General features: G+C 59.8%; 1 protein-coding gene across 13 annotated transcripts in view; it reads left to right on the plus strand.

Moving 5' to 3' along the window:
* CACNA1E (calcium voltage-gated channel subunit alpha1 E) overlaps positions 1-18,445 on the plus strand; it is a 366,950-nt gene that overhangs the window by 117,497 nt on the left and 231,008 nt on the right. For 12 of the 13 annotated variants that reach the window (XR_011381220.1, XM_070054903.1, XM_070054898.1 and 9 more), the window contains one exon: positions 6,524-6,789. Coding sequence is in view for 12 of the 13 variants with exons in the window: in XM_070054903.1 (XP_069911004.1) it covers positions 6,524-6,789 (266 nt within the window). In the remaining variant the exon portion in view is untranslated. 13 annotated transcript variants of the gene reach the window in all.

Raw genomic sequence — 18,445 nt, forward strand, 5'->3', positions numbered from 1 at the left:
GAGGGGCAACTGGGACAGAATCCGACGCCCCGACCAGGACTAGAACCCGGTGTGCCAGCGTCGCAGGTGGAGGATTAGCCTGTTGAGCTGCGGTGCTGGCCAGTGTGTCATATTCTTGTCTCCTGAAGTTCTAGGGCCGCTGTGAAATAAAGTGGGCCCAGACAGACCTCTATTAATGATGCCAGGGAGAGGTGCAACAGTGGCTAGCAGTTAGATCCAGGGCCAGCTCTCTGCTGGCCTCTCTAACCCTAAGGAGATGAACTTGGTCTCTCTCAGTCTGGCTTTGCTGGCTAAAATGGGGAGTCCAACAGGACCTCCTGGGGCCAGGGGAGGTGATGCAGGCGCCTGGAACGTTAGATGAGGATGTCGCCTGTGCACTGCTCCTGAGAAACTCAGCTGTCTTGGGGGAGACAGAGCACCCACAGGCTGTGTTTGTGTCAGTGGCGTTGTAGTTGTAGTTGCAACAGGGACAACAGTAAATGGACAAAATCCCATGTGAGTGATACAGGCATTGTGTGAGTGTGTAGGAGCTGGGAGCCATGGAGTTGGGGAGATTGTGGAGGGCCTCACCAAAAAGAGAAGTGAACTTAACCACGCATCTGTGAGCCTGAGAAGAGGAGAGAGGGTGTTACTGGGGCAGTGGATATAAGCAGTAGTGTGTGGTGGGAGTGTTGTACTATGCACAGAGACAGTGTAGTGGAGGGAGGCAGGATTCTGATTGATTAAGGACCCAGATGGTGATGGGCAGGGAGGCTGTGCACAGGGGAGGTGCTGCTGGGGAGTTGGATTGAGAGTGGCCATGAACATGGGAATATGGAGGTGGGAAGGGGGGCTCTGCACAGTGCAGATGGTGTTGTCACGGAGGGTGGATTCTGACTGACCATGGGTCTGGGAGGATAGAGTTGGGAGAGGAGGCTGACCACGGACATGGAGGTGCTACATGGAAGAGTGGATGGATTCGGTGCTGTTGGAAGGGAGGCCGGATTCTGACTGACCATGGGCAGGGGAGATGTTTTTGGAAAAGGAGGCTGGGTTCACTGCACAGAGCTAGACTTGTTTTTTGCCTAGGAGCAATGACTTAACTGAAGTTAAGTGATGAAGTGACAGGGAGAACAAGGTCTTGTGGACAGACACTGTAGTTTGAGAAGTGGAAACTCTTCGAGGGGATTACAGCGAATTGAGTTTTAAACCTATGGATCAAGGTGGAGAGAGGCGGCAGGTCAGATTCCATTCCTTCACTTGACATGCTGGTCTGGGAATGCGGTGGGAGCTGAGGGCTGGTGTGGAAGTACTAGAGAGGCCCTAGCTGCTAAGGGGGTGACCGGGGCAGGGCAGAGTTCTGAGGACTCAAGGTCAGGGACAGCCCTGGGTGCCCACGGTGAGGCAGGTCTGTAAGAAGAGGCAGCGAGGGAACGTGGAGCGGACGGGAGGTACGGTGATTGGGTCCCCGGAAGGGCTCACTGGGAAGCTGGGAAGTCCGTGGGGTCCGGGGTTGGGGGAGCCTGCGGAGCGGATGCGGAGAGTCGGCCAGGGTCCAGCCCAGGGCAGTGAATCCAACCGGCCTGCACTCCATCTCATATGGGAGAGCCGTGTTCACTCTGATCGTTTTACACCAGGTGGGTGTGAGCAGCTGCTCAGCGTGGGAGCGAGTGGGCGCCGGAGGGCTTGGTGATCGACAGGTGGTGGCGTCATCTGCTGCTGATGCCAACCGCAAAGCCGGGAGAGGCGAGGCCGCCGGGTGTGGTGGGATCCGGCAGGGTCCTCTGGGCTCTTCTCCTGAGGGTGACACACAGCGGGTGGAACCTCCCCCAGGCCCCTTCTCCCAGGCGCTGCTGTAGCGTCGGCCCTGACAGCATGGGCTCATCACGGCTTTGCTGAATGAGTGAATCAGCCTGGCCTTGCCACATGGGCCGTGTTGTATGTTGTGAGTCAAGAGGCCGTGGGGGTGGGGACAGGCGTGCTTCTGTCAGCGGTGCTCAGCGCCATCCAGGGCCTGCAGCCCCGGGGCGGGAGGTGAGCCTTCACTGTCGGCTGAACTGCAAGGGCTGACATCTGTCAGGTTACATGGAGGGGCCTCCTCAGTGCCGAAAAGTGACCCCTTCTGCAGAGGGAAGGGGCAGACGTGGTGACGCACCAGGTGCCTCCTGGCTGCCTCTTTTGCAGAACCTCTGGGATGCGTCCCTCTTCCTGGTTGCCTCCAGCAAGAGCACTGTCCCCTTCCTGACTGTCCCCGTCTCTGTGGCGCCCTCCCCACTGTCGGCTCCTGGCGGCTGCGCAGGGTCTGCCGAGCCCCCTGGGCCTTTGTCTCACAGGCCGTGGGCTGGTGGCCGGGCAGCAGGCACGTGGCCTGGATTCCAGGCCTCCGGCCTCGTTTCACTGCCCTGTTCCTCCTCCTCCTGACCACGCCTCGGCACTCGTGCATCTGCTCCTGCATCCAAGGCCATCCCAGGCTGCACTCCTGGAGTCCCTGCTGTGTGCTGTCCTGGTCACAGCCGCCAGGGCTGATGTGTCGGGAGCTTGTGTGGTGCTCACGGTGGGCACACAACTGCTTCATGAGTATCACATGCATTCGCTAGCTGCCTCTTCCTAACAGCTCCATAGGAGGCAGCTTCAGCCCTGGACTCCAGCCCCTGAGTCTCTGGCCCGAGATCATGCCTGTGACATGGCTCGCAGGCAGGGAGAGCGCTGTCTGGACATGCGGTGAGTCAGCAGCAGCTGCTTGTTGTATGGAGCCCTGGCCTAGCTGCCTGCACTTGGAGCCCACAGTCCTGGCGCAGAGTGACGTGATAACTCTCCTTGGTTGACAACCAGGAAACGTCATCACAAACCAGTGGTTTTCAAAGTCTCTTTTGGCGAGAGTTGTGCCTCCATAGTCAGCTGACAGGTGTTGGCGCTGTGGGGTTGCTCAGCTCACGGGGACAGGTGCTGCTTCCAGGCCGGACGTTGGCTAAGTGTGTGAAGCTGTTTTCATCCATGCCAGTGTGACGAGCGAGCTGTGGTTTCCGGAAAGGCCCCACTTCCACAATGCTGCTCTGCACGTTCCTGAGGGCACCGCTTTGGCTTTTCGTCCCGTTTCTTGGAAAAGCTCAACAAGAGAAGAACTAGCACAGAAGGGGCTGTGATGTCTGGGCGATGCCAGCTGAGTGTGCCTGGGGCGGGGCCTCTGTGCCCTCTGCGTGAGCCCTGGGTTTGTAGATTCTTATGCCGAGGTGTGAAATCTCACATGGAGATGGCCTCAGGCCTGACTGGCTTCAACAGCCCTGCTGCTCACGTCCCATGCCGGGTGCAGTGTGGTCACTGTGTGTCCCTGCTGCGCCTGTGCCCGCCACTCCTGCCTGCCCCTCAGACTGTCACTGGAGGGTGAGACTGAGCCACGTGCACAGACCTCGGGGGAGGTTTCTGGGTGTTGTCCTTGCTGTGCTGGGTCCTCTGCTCCCAGGGCCCCACTTGAGAAAGACATGGAGCGTGTTTGGCTGTCCATCTGCACGTGTGTGCATGTGGTCACCGTGTGCCTAGTGTGTGGGGACACAGACTGCTTGCGTTGTGGTGAAATGCAGGGCTGGACCGAGCGCGGAGTCTCAGGGTGAGCAGTTCCTTGCTGCCAGGAAAGGTGCCTGTGCGCAAGCAGCACCTCACGAGTGACCACTAGATGGCGCTCTGACAGAGGACATCTCTGGAGACTGGACGGGATTCCGGAAGGTCTTCAGCCTGGTCTCTCACCTGTATGGACTAGAGGTGGCTTCTGGGTGTCTCCTGGGCAGTGGCGGACAGTACACAGCGGGCCCCTGGCCTCGTGGGCAGCAGTGTGCCCTGGAGTGCCTCTGCAGCATGGCACCAGCAGTGTTGGGTCACAGGTCAAGCTCAGTGTGTGGCTGGCAAGCACAGCATTTCCACGGGCTCCGCGTCCATTTCTGGATGATGAGGGACTTGGGATCACATCACTGGTGCCGTGAGAGCAGCACGGGCACTGGAAATCTGAGGTCGGACCCCTCAGAGTCCCACACGTGGCCTCTCACCGGTGAGGGCCCTTTCATTAAACGAGCCTGCAGCTTGCTGCCCAATCAGGGCACACGGGGCTCGGCTGTGGGGCTATGCCAGCTACAGGCTATTGAACACATGTGAGACCTCACTCCATCACTGGGGAGCCAGATGCCAGCACAGACGTTCCTGGATCTCAGCCTCTACCAGCCCTGCTGTTGCCTTTGTCCTGCCTTTGTCCGTGGTGCACCCTCCCAGAAGTCCCTGCTGGTGTTCCATGCAAATGTGCACATTCCCCAAGCCTCTGTGATGCTGGGCCCGGGGAGGCTGCACGGCCATTCCATGTTCCAGGTCTCCAGAGAAAGCAGCCACACGGGGCAGCCTGGAGGAGGGGGAGTGGGCTCCAGATCTCTGCGGAGTGGTAGTACTGGAGAGACAGGTCCAGTTACCACTTCTGGGGCATACAGGCTGTGAGCCTGCTTCCCTGGGCAGTGACCAGCCGGCTTGCAGGGTGTGGAGGAGAGGTGGGGACGGCAGCACTGGGAATGGGCCTGTGAGGAGCCCAGCACTGAGGCCACTCAGGAAGAGGATGCACCATTGTGTCGTCACCCGTGCTGTGATCTCCGCGGCACGTGAAGGCGTGCACACGCATCTGTCCAAGGAGTGCTCGAAGGGGTCTGTGCTGTGGGCCCTGCTGATGCTGTATGGCCCAAGGCTCCCCAGACAAGGCAGTGCAGAGGGCAGAAGTGCGAAGCCAAAACTGCCCCTGGGGCTGACACACTGAAGGGGACCAGGCCTGAGGCCGGCCGGCCCCCATGTGCCAGGACCGTGCCTGTGAGTTTCCAGCATGCAGAAACTTCACACTCATACGTGTTCTGACACAGCCCACACCAGCAGGGCTCACGTGGCCCTGCCCACGCAGGCACAGGTGGGAACACTTCCCTCCTCACCAGTCAGCAGCTGCACAGGTTCCTCCCTTAGCCCCTCCCTCCCTGCTCTTCCAGGGTTCAGGTGGGCAGGACTGGACAGGACTGTGTGGAGGACCAGGCAGGACAAGGCACAGGGAGGTGTGTGGACGTGGGAGGGGAAAGCTGCGGGTCCCCCGACCACCTTGGGGGCTTGGCCGCCCAACGCAGGCTGTTCCTCTGCAGCTCTGGGTCTGCCTTTCCCACCCTGTGGCCCAGCACTAGTTCTGCTTTTCTCCTCACCGATAGTGTGGGCTTCAGAAAGTGAGCTTATTTGGGAGAAGGGGGCCGGATGCTCCCTCTGTTAGGGGGCCCAGAACTTGCCATCAAGGCCCCGCAATATGCGGCCCTCCCAACCCACCCAAAAGCCGCCCAGAAGGTCCCATAGGAGAGCAAGTGCAGAAGCTGACGGATCTGGCACCCACCTCTCCCTCGGGACCTTCAAGACGCTAAGTTGGAAGACGGGGTGAGCGCACTGCCCCCGTGGAAGTCCCCGCTCGTGTTCCTGGAGCCTGGGAGGAGTGGACGAACCCCGGGCGCGGCGCTCGCGCCCCGACTCCGCCAGGTCGCCGTGCTAGGACGGGCGTCAGAAACCCCGCTCTGCAGCCACGAGCCGAGAGCGCGCGCGTGTGCGCCCCCGCGGCCCGCTCCGCTGCGGAGACTGCGCCGCGCCGCCGGCTGCGCCCGCCCAGCGGCTCAGTTCTTCTCAGCCAAGGCGACCCCTCCTTGGGCCTCTGCAGAGGCGGCCGCTACCCCGGCCGCACCAGTCACTGGGCAGCCGCCTCCGCGCGCAGGAGCCGCCTCCGCCGCGCGCGCCGTGCGCCCCTGCGCTGAGCTCGCCTTCGCTCGCTCGCTCGCCCGCCCGCCCGCCGCCCCTGCGCCCGCGCCAGAGGCGCCGCCGGCGGAGAGGAAGGCTGAGGAGGGGAGCCAAGTCGCCGGCCCGGGCCGCACCTGTTCCTCCGGGCGCCGAGGTCCCGGCCCTGCTGCCCCGCGCGAGGGACGGGCGGGGCTGCCCGGCTTCACTGCCTCTGGACGTGGCTCAACTTCTTTCTCAGGCGCAGGAGCCGGGAAGGCGGTCGTCCCTCTCCGGTGGGATCGACCCCTTATTTGGATATTTGGGCGTTGCGGTTCACGCAGGAAGCTCGGCGGCGTGCTCCCCTCCCAGCCTCGCCAACCTTCGCATGCGCCGGCGCCGGCAGCCGCAGGCACCGGGCCTCGGCCGTGGAATTTCTCAGATGGACTCGCCCTAGCCGCGGCCTCGGCTTTTTCTTTCCTCTTCCAAGTTCTTTTGTTTTCGCCCCTCCCCCACCGCACGTCGCCTTCTCTCGGACCCAGGCGCCGCGCCCGCCCCAGCTGAGCGGGTGCTGAGTGCAGCCCGCCCCGCGCTCCCAGCTTCGGCCAGAGCTCCATCGCCATCCGCGCGCCGCTCGCTGCGCCCTGCTCCCCAGCCCGGAGCGGCGCCCAGCGTTCGACGGCGGGCGGCGGGGCCGCAGGAGCCACGGCTGAGGCGCCGCGCGCGCCTGCTGCCTCTGCCTGCGCCGGCCGCCGTCACCTGTGTATCTCTTCTGTTTGAACTTCAGGATGGCTCGCTTCGGGGAGGCGGCGGCCGGCAGGCCTGCCTCAGGCGAGGGAGATTCGGACCAGGGCAGGAACCTGCCAGGAACGCCCGTGCCGGCCTCGGGGTCCGCGGCCGCCTACAAGCAGTCGAAGGCGCAGAGGGCGCGCACCATGGCCCTGTACAACCCCATTCCCGTCCGGCAGAACTGCTTCACGGTGAACAGATCCCTGTTCATCTTTGGAGAAGACAACATTGTCAGGAAGTACGCCAAGAAGCTCATCGACTGGCCATATCCTTTCTTCCCCCAGCCCCTGTCTCCCCGGCCTTCCTCCTGGGGAGGGGCGTCTGCCGCGGGATGCCTTGCCCACGTACCTCTGGGCTCCAGCTGGTGCCTCTGCTGGAGTTACGGCTCAGGGGCAAGCCTGGGCACTTGCGTTCCTGAAGGTAAGACTTTGGCTTTCTGCTTTTTCCTGTGTGGAGACCCCTAGTGTCCCTGGGGTGCCTGGTGCTGTGTTTCTGCCCTTTTGTGGGCTTGGTTCCCACCCACCCCCCCCCCCACACAAACCAAGCCCCTCTCCAGGCTGCCTTCCTCAAAGCTTGAACCCTCTCTCATCTCAAGGCTTTCTTTGATAATCGGCGTGCCTTTTCCTGTCTCAAGTCAGCCCCTCTGTCCCATCCCCTCCAGCTGGGGAGTGACCTGTGCTGTCGGCCTTTGGGGAAGTTGAGGCTCCAGAGGGTTGGATCTGTTCAGAAGCCCCCAGAGCTTGGCCTGCAGCCCTGTGCATGCGCTGGCAGCTGGGGCCCAGTGGGCTCCGGGACCAAGTTCCAGCTGTGCTGAAAGCGGCGGGTGCTGTGGGAAAGGCTGTGCCGCAGGCTTCGGGTGCTAGCCGCTCCGGGTGGGGCTCATCTGTGTTCTAGGCCCCCTCTGCATGGCCTTGAGCTGGGTCCTCCTGCCCTTAGGAGCCTGGCTGCTGTCCCCACTCCCAGGGGCCTGCGCTTGTCAGCGGAGGGAGAGGGGTGCCAGCCACCTGTCTCCAGCTGCAGAGGAGTTGCTCTCCACCAGGAGCTGGTAGGGGCGTCTGAGGGAGGGGGTGGCGGGGTGAGGGGGCCTGCAGGGGTCTTCTCTGTGGGCTTGGTCAAGTGCACCCGGTACAGGTGCTTCCCCGCCTTGTTCTTCACTAAGAATCTGGGTGCCTGGCACAGCCCTTGGGGCTTGGGGGTGGGGTGGGAGGCGATTGGGTGGAGTGGTGTTAAGGACAGTGGCTCAGGGCCAAGGCCTGGGATGCTTGTGGAGGGAGGTTTCTTGGGAACAAGCCCCTACCAGGAGGCCCCTCCTCGTACCCCACCCCACCCCCAAACCCCGATCCTCCCGAGGTGCAGCAGAGAGACGGCTAGAACTGCACGGGTCTCTGGTGTCAGCCAGGCACGTGGCTTGCTTCCCCCAGGGCCTGGGCACCTCCCTCCTCCCCCGCCCTGCTCTGGCCTTCTCTGCTTCCCTCCTCCCTGGCTCCCTGCTCCAGCCGCATGGTGATTGGCTGGTGCGTGGTGCTTCCAGGGAGCATCTCTACGCAGATCTTCCTGCTGCGGTTTGCACCCTCCCACCGGCACCCCTGGCTGCGCTTCTCCTCCTCTCCTGCTTCCTGTGCCGCCCCCTCCCCCAGAGTGATCCCAGGCCCTGCAGTGCCTGAGTCTTCTGTAGGTTGGGGGCCAGGGTGGGGGAGAGATCCGGTCCCTGCAGCCGTGCCTGCTGTGCCCACAAAGGGCAGAAGTGCCCCTCCTGGTGCCGCTGTGGCCCGCAGATCCCTCCCCCAGGAGGTCTCTGCCGCTGGCCCAGCCGCCCGCCCGCCCCTTCCGCATTTCTGCTCTAAACCCTCTCCCCCGCCCCTGTTCATTCAGTCAGGCACTCCTTCTCCCCTGCAGATAGAGCCACTGGGTGGCCGGGGTGCAGCGGCTATCAGCACCTCGGACAGCGCCATCGACCTGCCGTGTGGGCACCTCCACAGGCAGGCTGGGGTTCCCGGCGGGGGAGGGGGGGGGGGCAAGTCGCTGTGTTCCCTGCTGCCCAGGGCTGCCTCTTTCTGTGTTTCTCTGTCTTGCTGCAAATGCTGCCTCTCCCCAGGTGCAACTGGTGCCCAGCTGTGCGTCTTACAGAGGGAGTCCAAGGAGAGGCACAGGAGGGGTTGACTTCAGCTTCAGGCTTGGGGCCTTGGCTGCAAGCCCCGTCCCCCTGGTCTCGTCAGGCCCTGTGGCTGGGCTTGACACAGGTTCTGCAGCGTGGAGCCTTGTACCTGTGCCGTGTTGGGTTTGCTTTCTTCTTCTGGCTGTGCATGGTAACTGACCAATGCATTCCCTCTGGTGGTGACCGCGTGGAAACGCGTGTGGCCGTGGCCTCTGCCTGCCTCTAGAACCGCATGCAGGTTCCTGCTCTCCCTCTGGTCTTTTGAAACACTTTGCCTTCTCTTACTGTCCCATCAGTGGGTACCATGAAGCTTGAGTTGGGCTGCCTGTGCTCAGACACAGTTCTTCACCACCTATGACTTGCTTCCTCCTCCGTAATAGGAGGTTAACAATGAGTTCCTGGGAGAATTAGGTGAGTCAATCTAGAATGGGTGGAAAACCCTTCTTTGGTCAAGATCTGTTTGGATGTTTATAACATCATTCACGGGCCAAATGAAATTATTAGTCTAAGAATTAGCCTGCTGTAGAAGTATCGACTTTGAGTCCTGCCTGTGGCTGCCTTGGCAATACTGATCAAATGGCTATGCAGGCCTCATGTGGCCTGCAGACCGGATGACCTCTACCCCAGCTCTGGAACACCATCTGGTCATCTAGCACACACTGGCCATTCGTGATCATGGGCTCCTTCCAGAGGGAGGGGCTCTGCTCAAGGCCAGGTGTCTGGGTTCGTCACAGAGAGCCAGGAGCTGCATCCATCACCTGTCGGAGTCCTGAGCACACCCAGACTTGTAGAGTCAGGACCTGCACTCATCACCAGGCCCCTGGGGGTCAGCGTGCACGCCACAGTGTGGGACTCGCCTGTTCTCGGTAAGGCCAGATGGAGGGATGCTGGAAAACACGGCAGGACCCTCCTTGCTGCTCACGTAGGCACGCCGGAGAGGCTTGTGCCCATGGCTGCGGCAGCACTCGAGATGCCCCGAGGCACCGGGAGAACGCACGCTCTGTGTGCAGGCCTGTGCCTCATCTTGAACCCTGTGGGTCTGAGGAGGTGGATGAGGTACAAGGATGGTATAAGTGATGCCTGTGGGGCTGGCTCTCCAGTTATTAACAGGGGTTATGAGAAGAAACGCCTGGGACGGCCTGTGTTGGCACCCACGCTGCACGTGTTTCGTTTTCCTTGGAAGCTGCATCTTCATGGGGAGGTAATTTTATTTTCTTGTGGTGCTCTTCTCTACAGTGGGTACCGTAACCTTTAGAAAATGCTAATCTGACTTATAATGTGGCATTACATTTTTTCCGGTCCCTTTTACATCTTGCTCATCCAGTAGAGCCAACAAAAGAACTTTGTTCGCAGGCAGCAGGCTGTCCAGTGCTGCCCTGCTCACTGCCACGAGCTTCCTCGTGTCTGTACTCGTGCACAGTGGTCCTGTGGACGCGGGGGTCTCTGTGTTTGCTTTCCCAGGCAGGCAGTGAAGGGGAGTAGCCTGAGGTTTGACGGCTTTGAGACTTGGGTAGCTGCAGGCCGTGTCCCTGCTCTTTGGGTCATCCCAGCTGGGAGCAGGTGTTCCGTGTGGAAGTGGAGCTGTGTCTGCAGCCATGGGTGGGGGCAGTGCAGGGCCCCGTCGAGGACCCCTGCTGCAGAGAGTTCCCTTGTAGCCCCAGAGCCCTCTGGCTGGGGTCAGAGGTGATGTGCCTCGCGGCGAGTGTCCACTCATCGTGAAAGATTTGGGTAAAGGTTGTCAAGTCTGAGTTCCCAGATCTTCCATTTTGACGCATCATTTTCACCTGCTTCTGCTGCCTCTGAGTACACACAGCGTGTAGGATAGCAGCCACAGTCCTGGTGAGGATTCGAGGTGGCTCCAGGGGACCGTGGGTCAGGATGCCTCGACGGATCCAGAAAGCTTTCCATCTTGGTGTCCTGGGCCCAGACCCAGGCAGTGGAGCAGAGGTGGCAGCTGTCACCGAGGCTGCAGGTGAAAGACGTTCATCTGCTGGGACTCCTGGTCCCCTGGTGTCTCCCCAGATGCTGGGCATGGCTTGGAATCCTTGGGAATTGGGGGCAGCCTGTGAAGCAAGCTGGAGTGGAGGCATTTGACAGGGTGACACGACTTAAGGATGGTTTCCTCCGTTGCTTGCTGCCATTATTTCCCACGTGCCCCCAGCAGGTGCCGTGCGGCTGTGAGTTGTTGGAGGAGGGGCACATCATGAGAACAGGCCTGTTTGCTTCTTCTCTGGAAGACCCAGACGCTGGAATTGTTAGCTCCATCCAAAATTGCTGAACTCTTTTTAGCTGTCGCTGTACAGAATGTAGGTGTTTTTACCCCCTCAAACTCTGCTGCTTCCCCCACTTTATAGAGACCTCTGTTCTCTTCTTAGTCTTCACGTTCATAGTGAAAGTGGAGCTGGGCCTGGGTTTGCTAGGTGGCCTCCTTGTGTTGTCGGGGAGCTGCCTGGGAGAGTGGGGCCCAGCCCTGTCTCAGGGTCCATGAGAGGCCTCACTGTGACCACACAAACAAGAGAGGCACAGGTGCGGCTGTGTCTGGGCAGGCCAGGCCTTGTCTTGGAGTTTGGTTCTGCAGGTCTTCCATCTTTCTCTGCAATTTCTCTCATTATTAGGTGCAGCATTTGTGAATAATTCATTACGTGTGGGTCTCTCCCAGGTTTTCAGGAAGGGAAGGGTATCTGTCTTCCCCTGGGCTATGGCCAAGGACTGTTTCTCAGGTTCCCTGTTTACACAGAGGCTTCCTGCCCCTCCTGCATCTGGTGCCCTTGGGTTCCTCACAGAGCAACGTGCAAGGCAGAAGGTCCTTGTCTTGGTTGTCACCCAGATGAAGGGTGACCCACTCAGCTAAGGAGAGGCTTCTGCACCTGCTTCTTTCAGGTTCCAGTGGGGACTTGGAAGTTCCAGGAGTTGTGGGGGAGGGGTTGTAGGAAACAGACCCCTCGGCCGGTGCCGCAGCTCAATAGGCTAATCCTCTGCCTGTGGCGCCGGCACACCAGGTTCTAGTCCCGGTCAGGGTGCCGGATTCTATCCCGGTCGCTCCTCTTCCTGTCCAGCTCTCTGCTATGGCCTGGGAATGCAGTGGAGGATGGCCCAGGTCCTTGGGCCCGGCACCCGCATGGGAGACCAGGAGAAGCACGTGGCTCCTGGCTTCGGATCAGCGCGGTGCGCTGGCCGCAGCGTGCCAGCCGCAGCAGCCATTGGGGAGTGAACCAACGGCAAAAGGAAGACCTTTCTCTCTGTCTCTCTCTCACTGTCCACTCTGCCTGTCCAAAAAAAAAAAAAAAAAAAAAAAAACCACAACAAAAAACAAAAAAAACAGACCCCCACCCTGTGGCTTCTGTTGCAGATCCTTTCTCAGAGGGAGAGCGCTGGGGCTGCGGGACAGCCTTCTCCCCTCAGGCCTGCACACTGCACGGCGAGGACTGGTGCACGGTGCAGTGTTGGTCTCTTATTTAAAGATTTATTTATTAATTATTTGAAAGGTTTAGTTACAGAGAGAGAAAGAACGAACTTCCATCTGCTGGTTCATTCCCCAAATGGCTGCAACAGACGGGGCTAGGCCAAGCTGAAACCGGGAGCCTGGAACTCCATCTGGGTGCAGGGGCCCCCAGACTTGGGCCAACCCGATGCTTTCCCAGGCTCGTGGGCAGGGAGCTGGATAGCCATACGGGATACCCCACAGCATTGGTCTTAAGTCACAGGGGGCAGCAGGGGACCCTCCCACCTGTGGTCTCTCGTACACGGGGCTCGTTGTAGGCAGAAACCTCACAGAGGACTCCAAAGGGGTTTCCTTAATTTTCTGTTCCCTGAATCTTGGCCATTCTTTGGCCATAAACCCTAGAGCCCCATGTCCCTGTCTCTGGAAAGCAAGGGACAACTTGAGGATGTGCCCGGGGCAGGGCGGCGGGGACAGTGAAGCCGCAGCAGGGAGGGGCCTCTGAAGTGTCTGTCATCCCAAACAGCCTGGCAGAGCAGGGGGTCTGGCCTAAGAGAGGTTTCTTGTATCTCGAGCTGCGTCTTTGTGGTTCCCCCAGGAGCAGCTGGGAGGGTTGACGACTCCGTGGTCCTGCTCCGGCAATGACTCTCTGCTGTTGGTGGCAGTTTGAGTTGCCACTGCAGCCTGCATCACTGGGGACCGTGTTTATGCTGCATTTGGGCTGCGTCTGTTGCCTTTATCTCTGGGAAACTCAGAGCGCCTGTTCCAGATATACACCCAGGCTTTCCAAGGCTTGTGTCACTCAAGGGGGTTGACTTTCCTTCCTTCTCTCCTGGAGGGGAGGCATGCACAGGGTGTGGTCAGATCATGGGAAGCAGGTGAGAGAGAGCGAGGGAAGGGGCAAATGGGCTGGTCGTGTCAGGAATGAAGTCGCAGCAGTGAGGTGCAGGTGTGGCGAGCCACAGAGGAGGAGACCCGCTCCCATGTCTCCCTGGCCTCTAGCATGGCCACGGTTCCCAAGTTGCCCAAACTTCCTGTGCCTCATTCTCAGCTTCTGCACCAGTGTCTCATGCTGCTGGTCAGGGTCAGAAAGTGAGAAGTAGTTTTCCAGGCCCCTCAGAGGCATCCAGTGGTGCCGGGCAGTGGTGCCCTGCGGCTCAGTCAGGCACCTGCCAGTTCACCTGCGCTCCTGGCTCTCAGGCTCCATGAATCTGAGTCTCCCAGGGCTTGCTAAGTGGCAGTCCCTGACTCAGTTCTGAAGTCCGGCCTTTGCCACACTTCCCCGTGGCAGCCCTGCTGCTGGTCTTGGAGACCGGGCTGCACATAGTGGTGACTGCCCACTGGTCCCTCGGAGAGGGCTGTGGAGCCCACTCTGCTCCCTTCCTCAAGTGCCAGCCTGGAGCACTGCTGGCTGTGTTCAGGGAGCGAGAAAGGCAGGTGATCATGGGCCCTGGGTGTGTTGGCCTGCGGCTGCTTCTGGCCTTGTCACCGAGAGCAGGCTCTTCTGAGGCTGGGCTGTGCCTCTGTTGCATTCCAGCACCCAGCACGGTGCTGGCACAGGACAGTGAACTTCTGAGTGATTTATAACTCTGTCGGTTGCTGTGGTTTCACAAACGTCAGCAAAGTGCCTACTGTGTGCTCATTGTTGCTGGCAGGACCTGCAGGCTCCAGTGTGGCCTAGGTTGGGAACAGGAGGCTGCTGGGGCAGTGGGAGGACACTGGCTGGCCAGGGGTGGGAGTGGGGCGGCTGTGAAGAAATGCTTTACCTGCCTCCCGGTTCATCCCCAGCAGCTCTAGCTCCCGCTGTGTAGGTGTTGGTCGCCATCGCCGGTCACCTTGCTGCACAGATAAGGTGTGTAGGTAACAGCAGGGCTCTCCAGGACGGTCCCCAGGTGCACCAGAAGCTGCAGCGTCTCTGGGTATAGCAGCAGAGCGTTTGTTCCATGCTGTTCAGCAGCGTTTGATTTGGGTGCCCCTCGCAGCATTCCTAGCTTTTGCAAATTATGATCCATTTTGATTAAAATCCAGTGATAGTAAGCAGAGTGTGTTCCTTTCAGCTCTGGAAACACCGTGCGATCCAGCGGTGCAGCGTCCTGGTGCGGTTGCCAGGGTGGGTGGAGCAGAGTCGCCGTGTTGAGGGGGGTTGGTAGCCAGTGGGCTTTGGGTTTACTGGGCAAGTTAACGCTTGTGCTACTTCTGCAGGTGGGCACTGAAAATGACCTCCAGGGCTGCGGGGTGGTGGGGCGCAGTGGTGTCCGCTGGTGCCTTCCCCAGTGCCACTGGGACTCGTGTGGCTTCACGCCCTTGGCTTGCTTCCCTACCGTGTCATGCTCCAGGTCCCCTGTCCAGGGTCGAGGGGGTGGGACCTTGCAGCTGCTCAGCTGGCTCGGGGTTCCCGGACACCACCCTCAAACGCAGGGTTTTCATTTCCCTTTTGTGTTGGAATTACAAGCCCTATTGCACTCTGATGCCATGGGCCCTGCTCCTGAAAACCACACCTGCAATTTTGTGTTCAGTCCATGGACCGCTGTCTTGGAACACCTCTCGCATTGGAAGTCCATGACTCTGGGCGCTGGGCTGTCAGAGCAGTGGTTCCAGCCCAACACAGAAACCTTTCTCAGGGGCTGCTCTGTGGACGATGGGGGGTTGGGGTGCCCTATGAGGAATGCACAGGGGGTTGGGGTGCCCTGTGAGGAAGGCACTGGGAGTTGGGGTGCCCTGTGAGGAATGCACAGGGGGTTAGGGTGCCCTGTGAGGAAGGCATGGGGAGTTGGGGTGCCCTGTGAGGAAGGCACGGGGAGTTGGGGTGCTCCATGAGGAAGGCACTGGGAGTTGGGGTGCCCTGTGAGGAAGGCACGGGAAGTCAGGGTGCTCTGTGAGGAAGGCACGGGGAGTCAGAGTGTCCTGTGAGGAAGGCATGGGGAGTTGGGGTGCCCTGTGAGGAAGGCACGGGGAGTTGGGGTGCCCTGTGAGGAAGGCATGGGGAGTTGGGGTGCCCTGTGAGGAAGGCACGGGGAGTTGGGGTGCCCTGTGAGGAAGGCACGGGGAGTTGGGGTGCCCTGTGAGGAAGGCACGGGGAGTTGGGGTGCCTTGTAAGGAATGCATGGGGAGTCGGGGTGCTCTGTGCGGAAGGCACGGGGAGTCGGGGTGCTCTGTGAGGAAGGCACGGGGAGTCAGGGTGTCCTGTGAGGAAGGCATGGGGAGTTGGGGTGCCCTGTGAGGAAGGCACGGGGAGTTGGGGTGCCTTGTAAGGAATGCATGGGGAGTCGGGGTGCTCTGTGAGGAAGGCACGGGGAGTCGGGGTACTCTGTGAGGAAGGCACGGGGAGTCAGGGTGTCCTGTGAGGAAGGCATGGGGAGTTGGGGTGCCCTGTGAGGAAGGCACGGGGAGTTGGGGTGCCCTGTGAGGAAGGCACGGGGAGTTGGGGTGCCCTGTGAGGAAGGCACGGGGAGTCCGGGTGTCCTGTGAGGAAGGCACTGGGAGTTGGGGTGCCCTGTGAGGAAGGCACGGGGAGTCGGGGTGCCCTGTAAGGAAGGCATGGGGAGTTGGGGTGCCCTGTGAGGAAGGCACGGGGAGTTGGGGTGCCCTGTGAGGAAGGCATGGGGAGTTGGGGTGCCTTGTAAGGAATGCATGGGGAGTTGGGGTGCCCTGTGAGGAAGGCACGGGGAGTTGGGGTGCCCTGTGAGGAAGGCATGGGGAGTCGGGGTGCTCTGTGAGGAAGGCACGGGGAGTCGGGGTGCTCTGTGAGGAAGGCACGGGGAGTCAGGGTGTCCTGTGAGGAAGGCATGGGGAGTTGGGGTGCCCTGTGAGGAAGGCACGGGGAGTTGGGGTGCTCTGTGAGGAAGGCATGGGGAGTCAGGGTGTCCTGTGAGGATGGCATGGGGAGTTGGGGTGCCCTGTGAGGAAGGCACGGGGAGTTGGGGTGCTCTGTGAGGAAGGCATGGGGAGTCAGGGTGTCCTGTGAGGATGGCATGGGGAGTTGGGGTGCTCTGTGAGGAAGGCATGGGGAGTTGGGGTGCCCTGTGAGGAAGGCATGGGGAGTTGGGGTGCCCTGTGAGGAAGGCACAGGGGGTTGGGGTGCTCCGTGTAGCTCCGCCTGTTCTCTCCTTGCCCCTCCTTGGGTTCAGCAGAGCAGCCTCAACAGTCTGTGGTAATGGCCTGGCACCGAGCGCTGCCTTTAGCCACAGCTTCCTGTGCTGTTGGCGGCTTTGCTCTGTGTGGTTCCTACAGAGCCACTGCCACGTGTGGCTCTTGGGTGCTTGGTATGTGCCGAAGGTGACTGAGAACTAATTTTAAATTTACTTGCATTAAGCTCGGTTAGTGAGGCTGGCGGCTGCTGTATGGGATGGAAAATGACTCCCTGGGGGTCCGTCTGTTGGCAGCTCTGTGACCTGGCCAGGTTTCCTCTGTGTGAGGTGTGGACGCCCCCGCCCACCCTTGTGTCTCTACAGCTGCACTGCCGTGTCTCCAGCTGCTCTGGCAGGCCTGCTAGTCCTGGAGGGCCCCATCCTCTCCCAGGCCCTGTGCCTTTGCACTTGCTGCTCCTGCCTGCGAGCTCTGCTTCCTTCTTCTGGGAAGCCCTCCTTGATTTCTCTCGACAGAATTAGACCAACCCTCGCCAACCCGGCTCCCATATGGTACCTTGTTTATGACTGTTGTAATGTGCTCCTCACGTGGCGTTAGTGTTGGTTTAAAGTCCCTGCTTAGAACATAAGCATAGAACAGTGCTTATTAACATTGGCATTTAACACATTTGTTTCAATTAAAATACTTTTAAAAGTTTTTTTTTCTTTTTTTTTTAAGAAATGGCATTTTGTTTCTGACTCGACTTGACAGTCAGCTATAAGCTCTGGGTCTTTTAATAGGCATTGAAGGCACAGTTAGTTTCCCTCACTCTGTTCTCAGTTGGTTTCATTTTTGAGCCCAGTCCCTCAAGAATTCTTGAGTAAGTTGCTCTGGGCTTATCTCAAGTGCATCTTACCAGCTTGCTTTGCTCCAACAGTCCTTTCTGTAGATACTTTTTTGAGTTGGGGACAGGACTAACTTATTTAGTGTCCACCAAATCCCAGGCTGTGTTTTTAAACAAACCAGCAATCCACCAAGACAGGAGTCATCACCTGTGTTTGAAATATGGGGATGCTGAGGCCAGCGGAGGCTGAACCACTTGCCTGAGCTTGTCCCAGGGGCTGGAGGCCAGGTGCCCACCCAGAGGCTCAGCGCTCTCCAGGTGGTGTGGTCTCTCCGTCGCTCCCTGTGCTCTGCGCAGCACCCCGGGGCCGTGTGTCTCCCTCAGCCTGCTGGAGTTGGGAGACCCCTCCTGCTCACCTCTGCACGGTCAGCGCTTCTCGTCTTCTGCCCAACTTTGACCCGTGGGCGTCTCTGTTCCGTCTGTCAGGGTGCTGTGGGCGCGTCCTCGACTCCTGCTTGGCTGAACGCAGTGCACTTTCACAGCTGTTTCAGGCCTGTTTCAAGCTGGGACTTAGCATGTTGCTCCCTCCAGTGGCGGCGCTGGTGCAATTTTCAGAGACTCACGCATGTCTGTTTCTCTGCAGACAGTAAAAGGAAGCCCAGCTTGTGAAGCAGGGCCCTGCGCTCCAGGCTGGCCAGGCCTTGGGGCACTGTTGTTAAAAGCTCTCTGCAGTCACTCTCGGCACCTGGGTGACCGCATCATGGTGCTGTGTGTGCCTTCCTCAGTGTGAAGTGGAAATCGTGGTCTCACCTGTCGAGGGTATCCTAGGGGATGTTTATGAAGGACAGATGAGGTCACACACAACAAGTGCTTAGAACACGTGGCTGTGAAGCCACCTCGGTCTCAGTACCTGGCCAGTCCTGTGAGCAGCAGCAGCAAGGCTGAACTTTCTCCTTCTGGCATCTGACTTGCTGTTGTCTGGTTGAGTGTTGCCAGGTCACACTGTGGGCCTTGCCTTTGCCTTGGCGTCTGCAAGGGGAGCTGGGTGTGGCCCCCCACCTTGTGCCCTGGGGAGCCCGAGCCACACACCTGCAGACCTTGTGTGCTGGGTGTTAGTCCAGGTGCCAGCGCTGCTAGCATCTGAGCGTGGATCCTTGCCTTTGCCCCTGGCCATCCCAGGAGAGCCGTGTTCTCATTTTCTGTGTTTCACAGTTGGGGGTTGGAGGTGTGGAAGGTTCACGCACGGGCTCGAGCTTGCACAGCCAGGAGAGCTGGAGGCTTGGGCCTGAGCTGATGCTCCCAGCCACTGCACCAGGCAGTCTTCCACGAGCCTTTTCCTTTCCCTTCTCAGTGTTGTTGGGTTCACGTCTTTAGAGATGAATGTACACCTCCCTTTGCATGTCTGCACGGCTGATCT

The sequence above is a fragment of the Oryctolagus cuniculus genome, chromosome 13 (assembly GCF_964237555.1).
Source record: "Oryctolagus cuniculus chromosome 13, mOryCun1.1, whole genome shotgun sequence".
NCBI lineage: Eukaryota > Metazoa > Chordata > Mammalia > Lagomorpha > Leporidae > Oryctolagus > Oryctolagus cuniculus.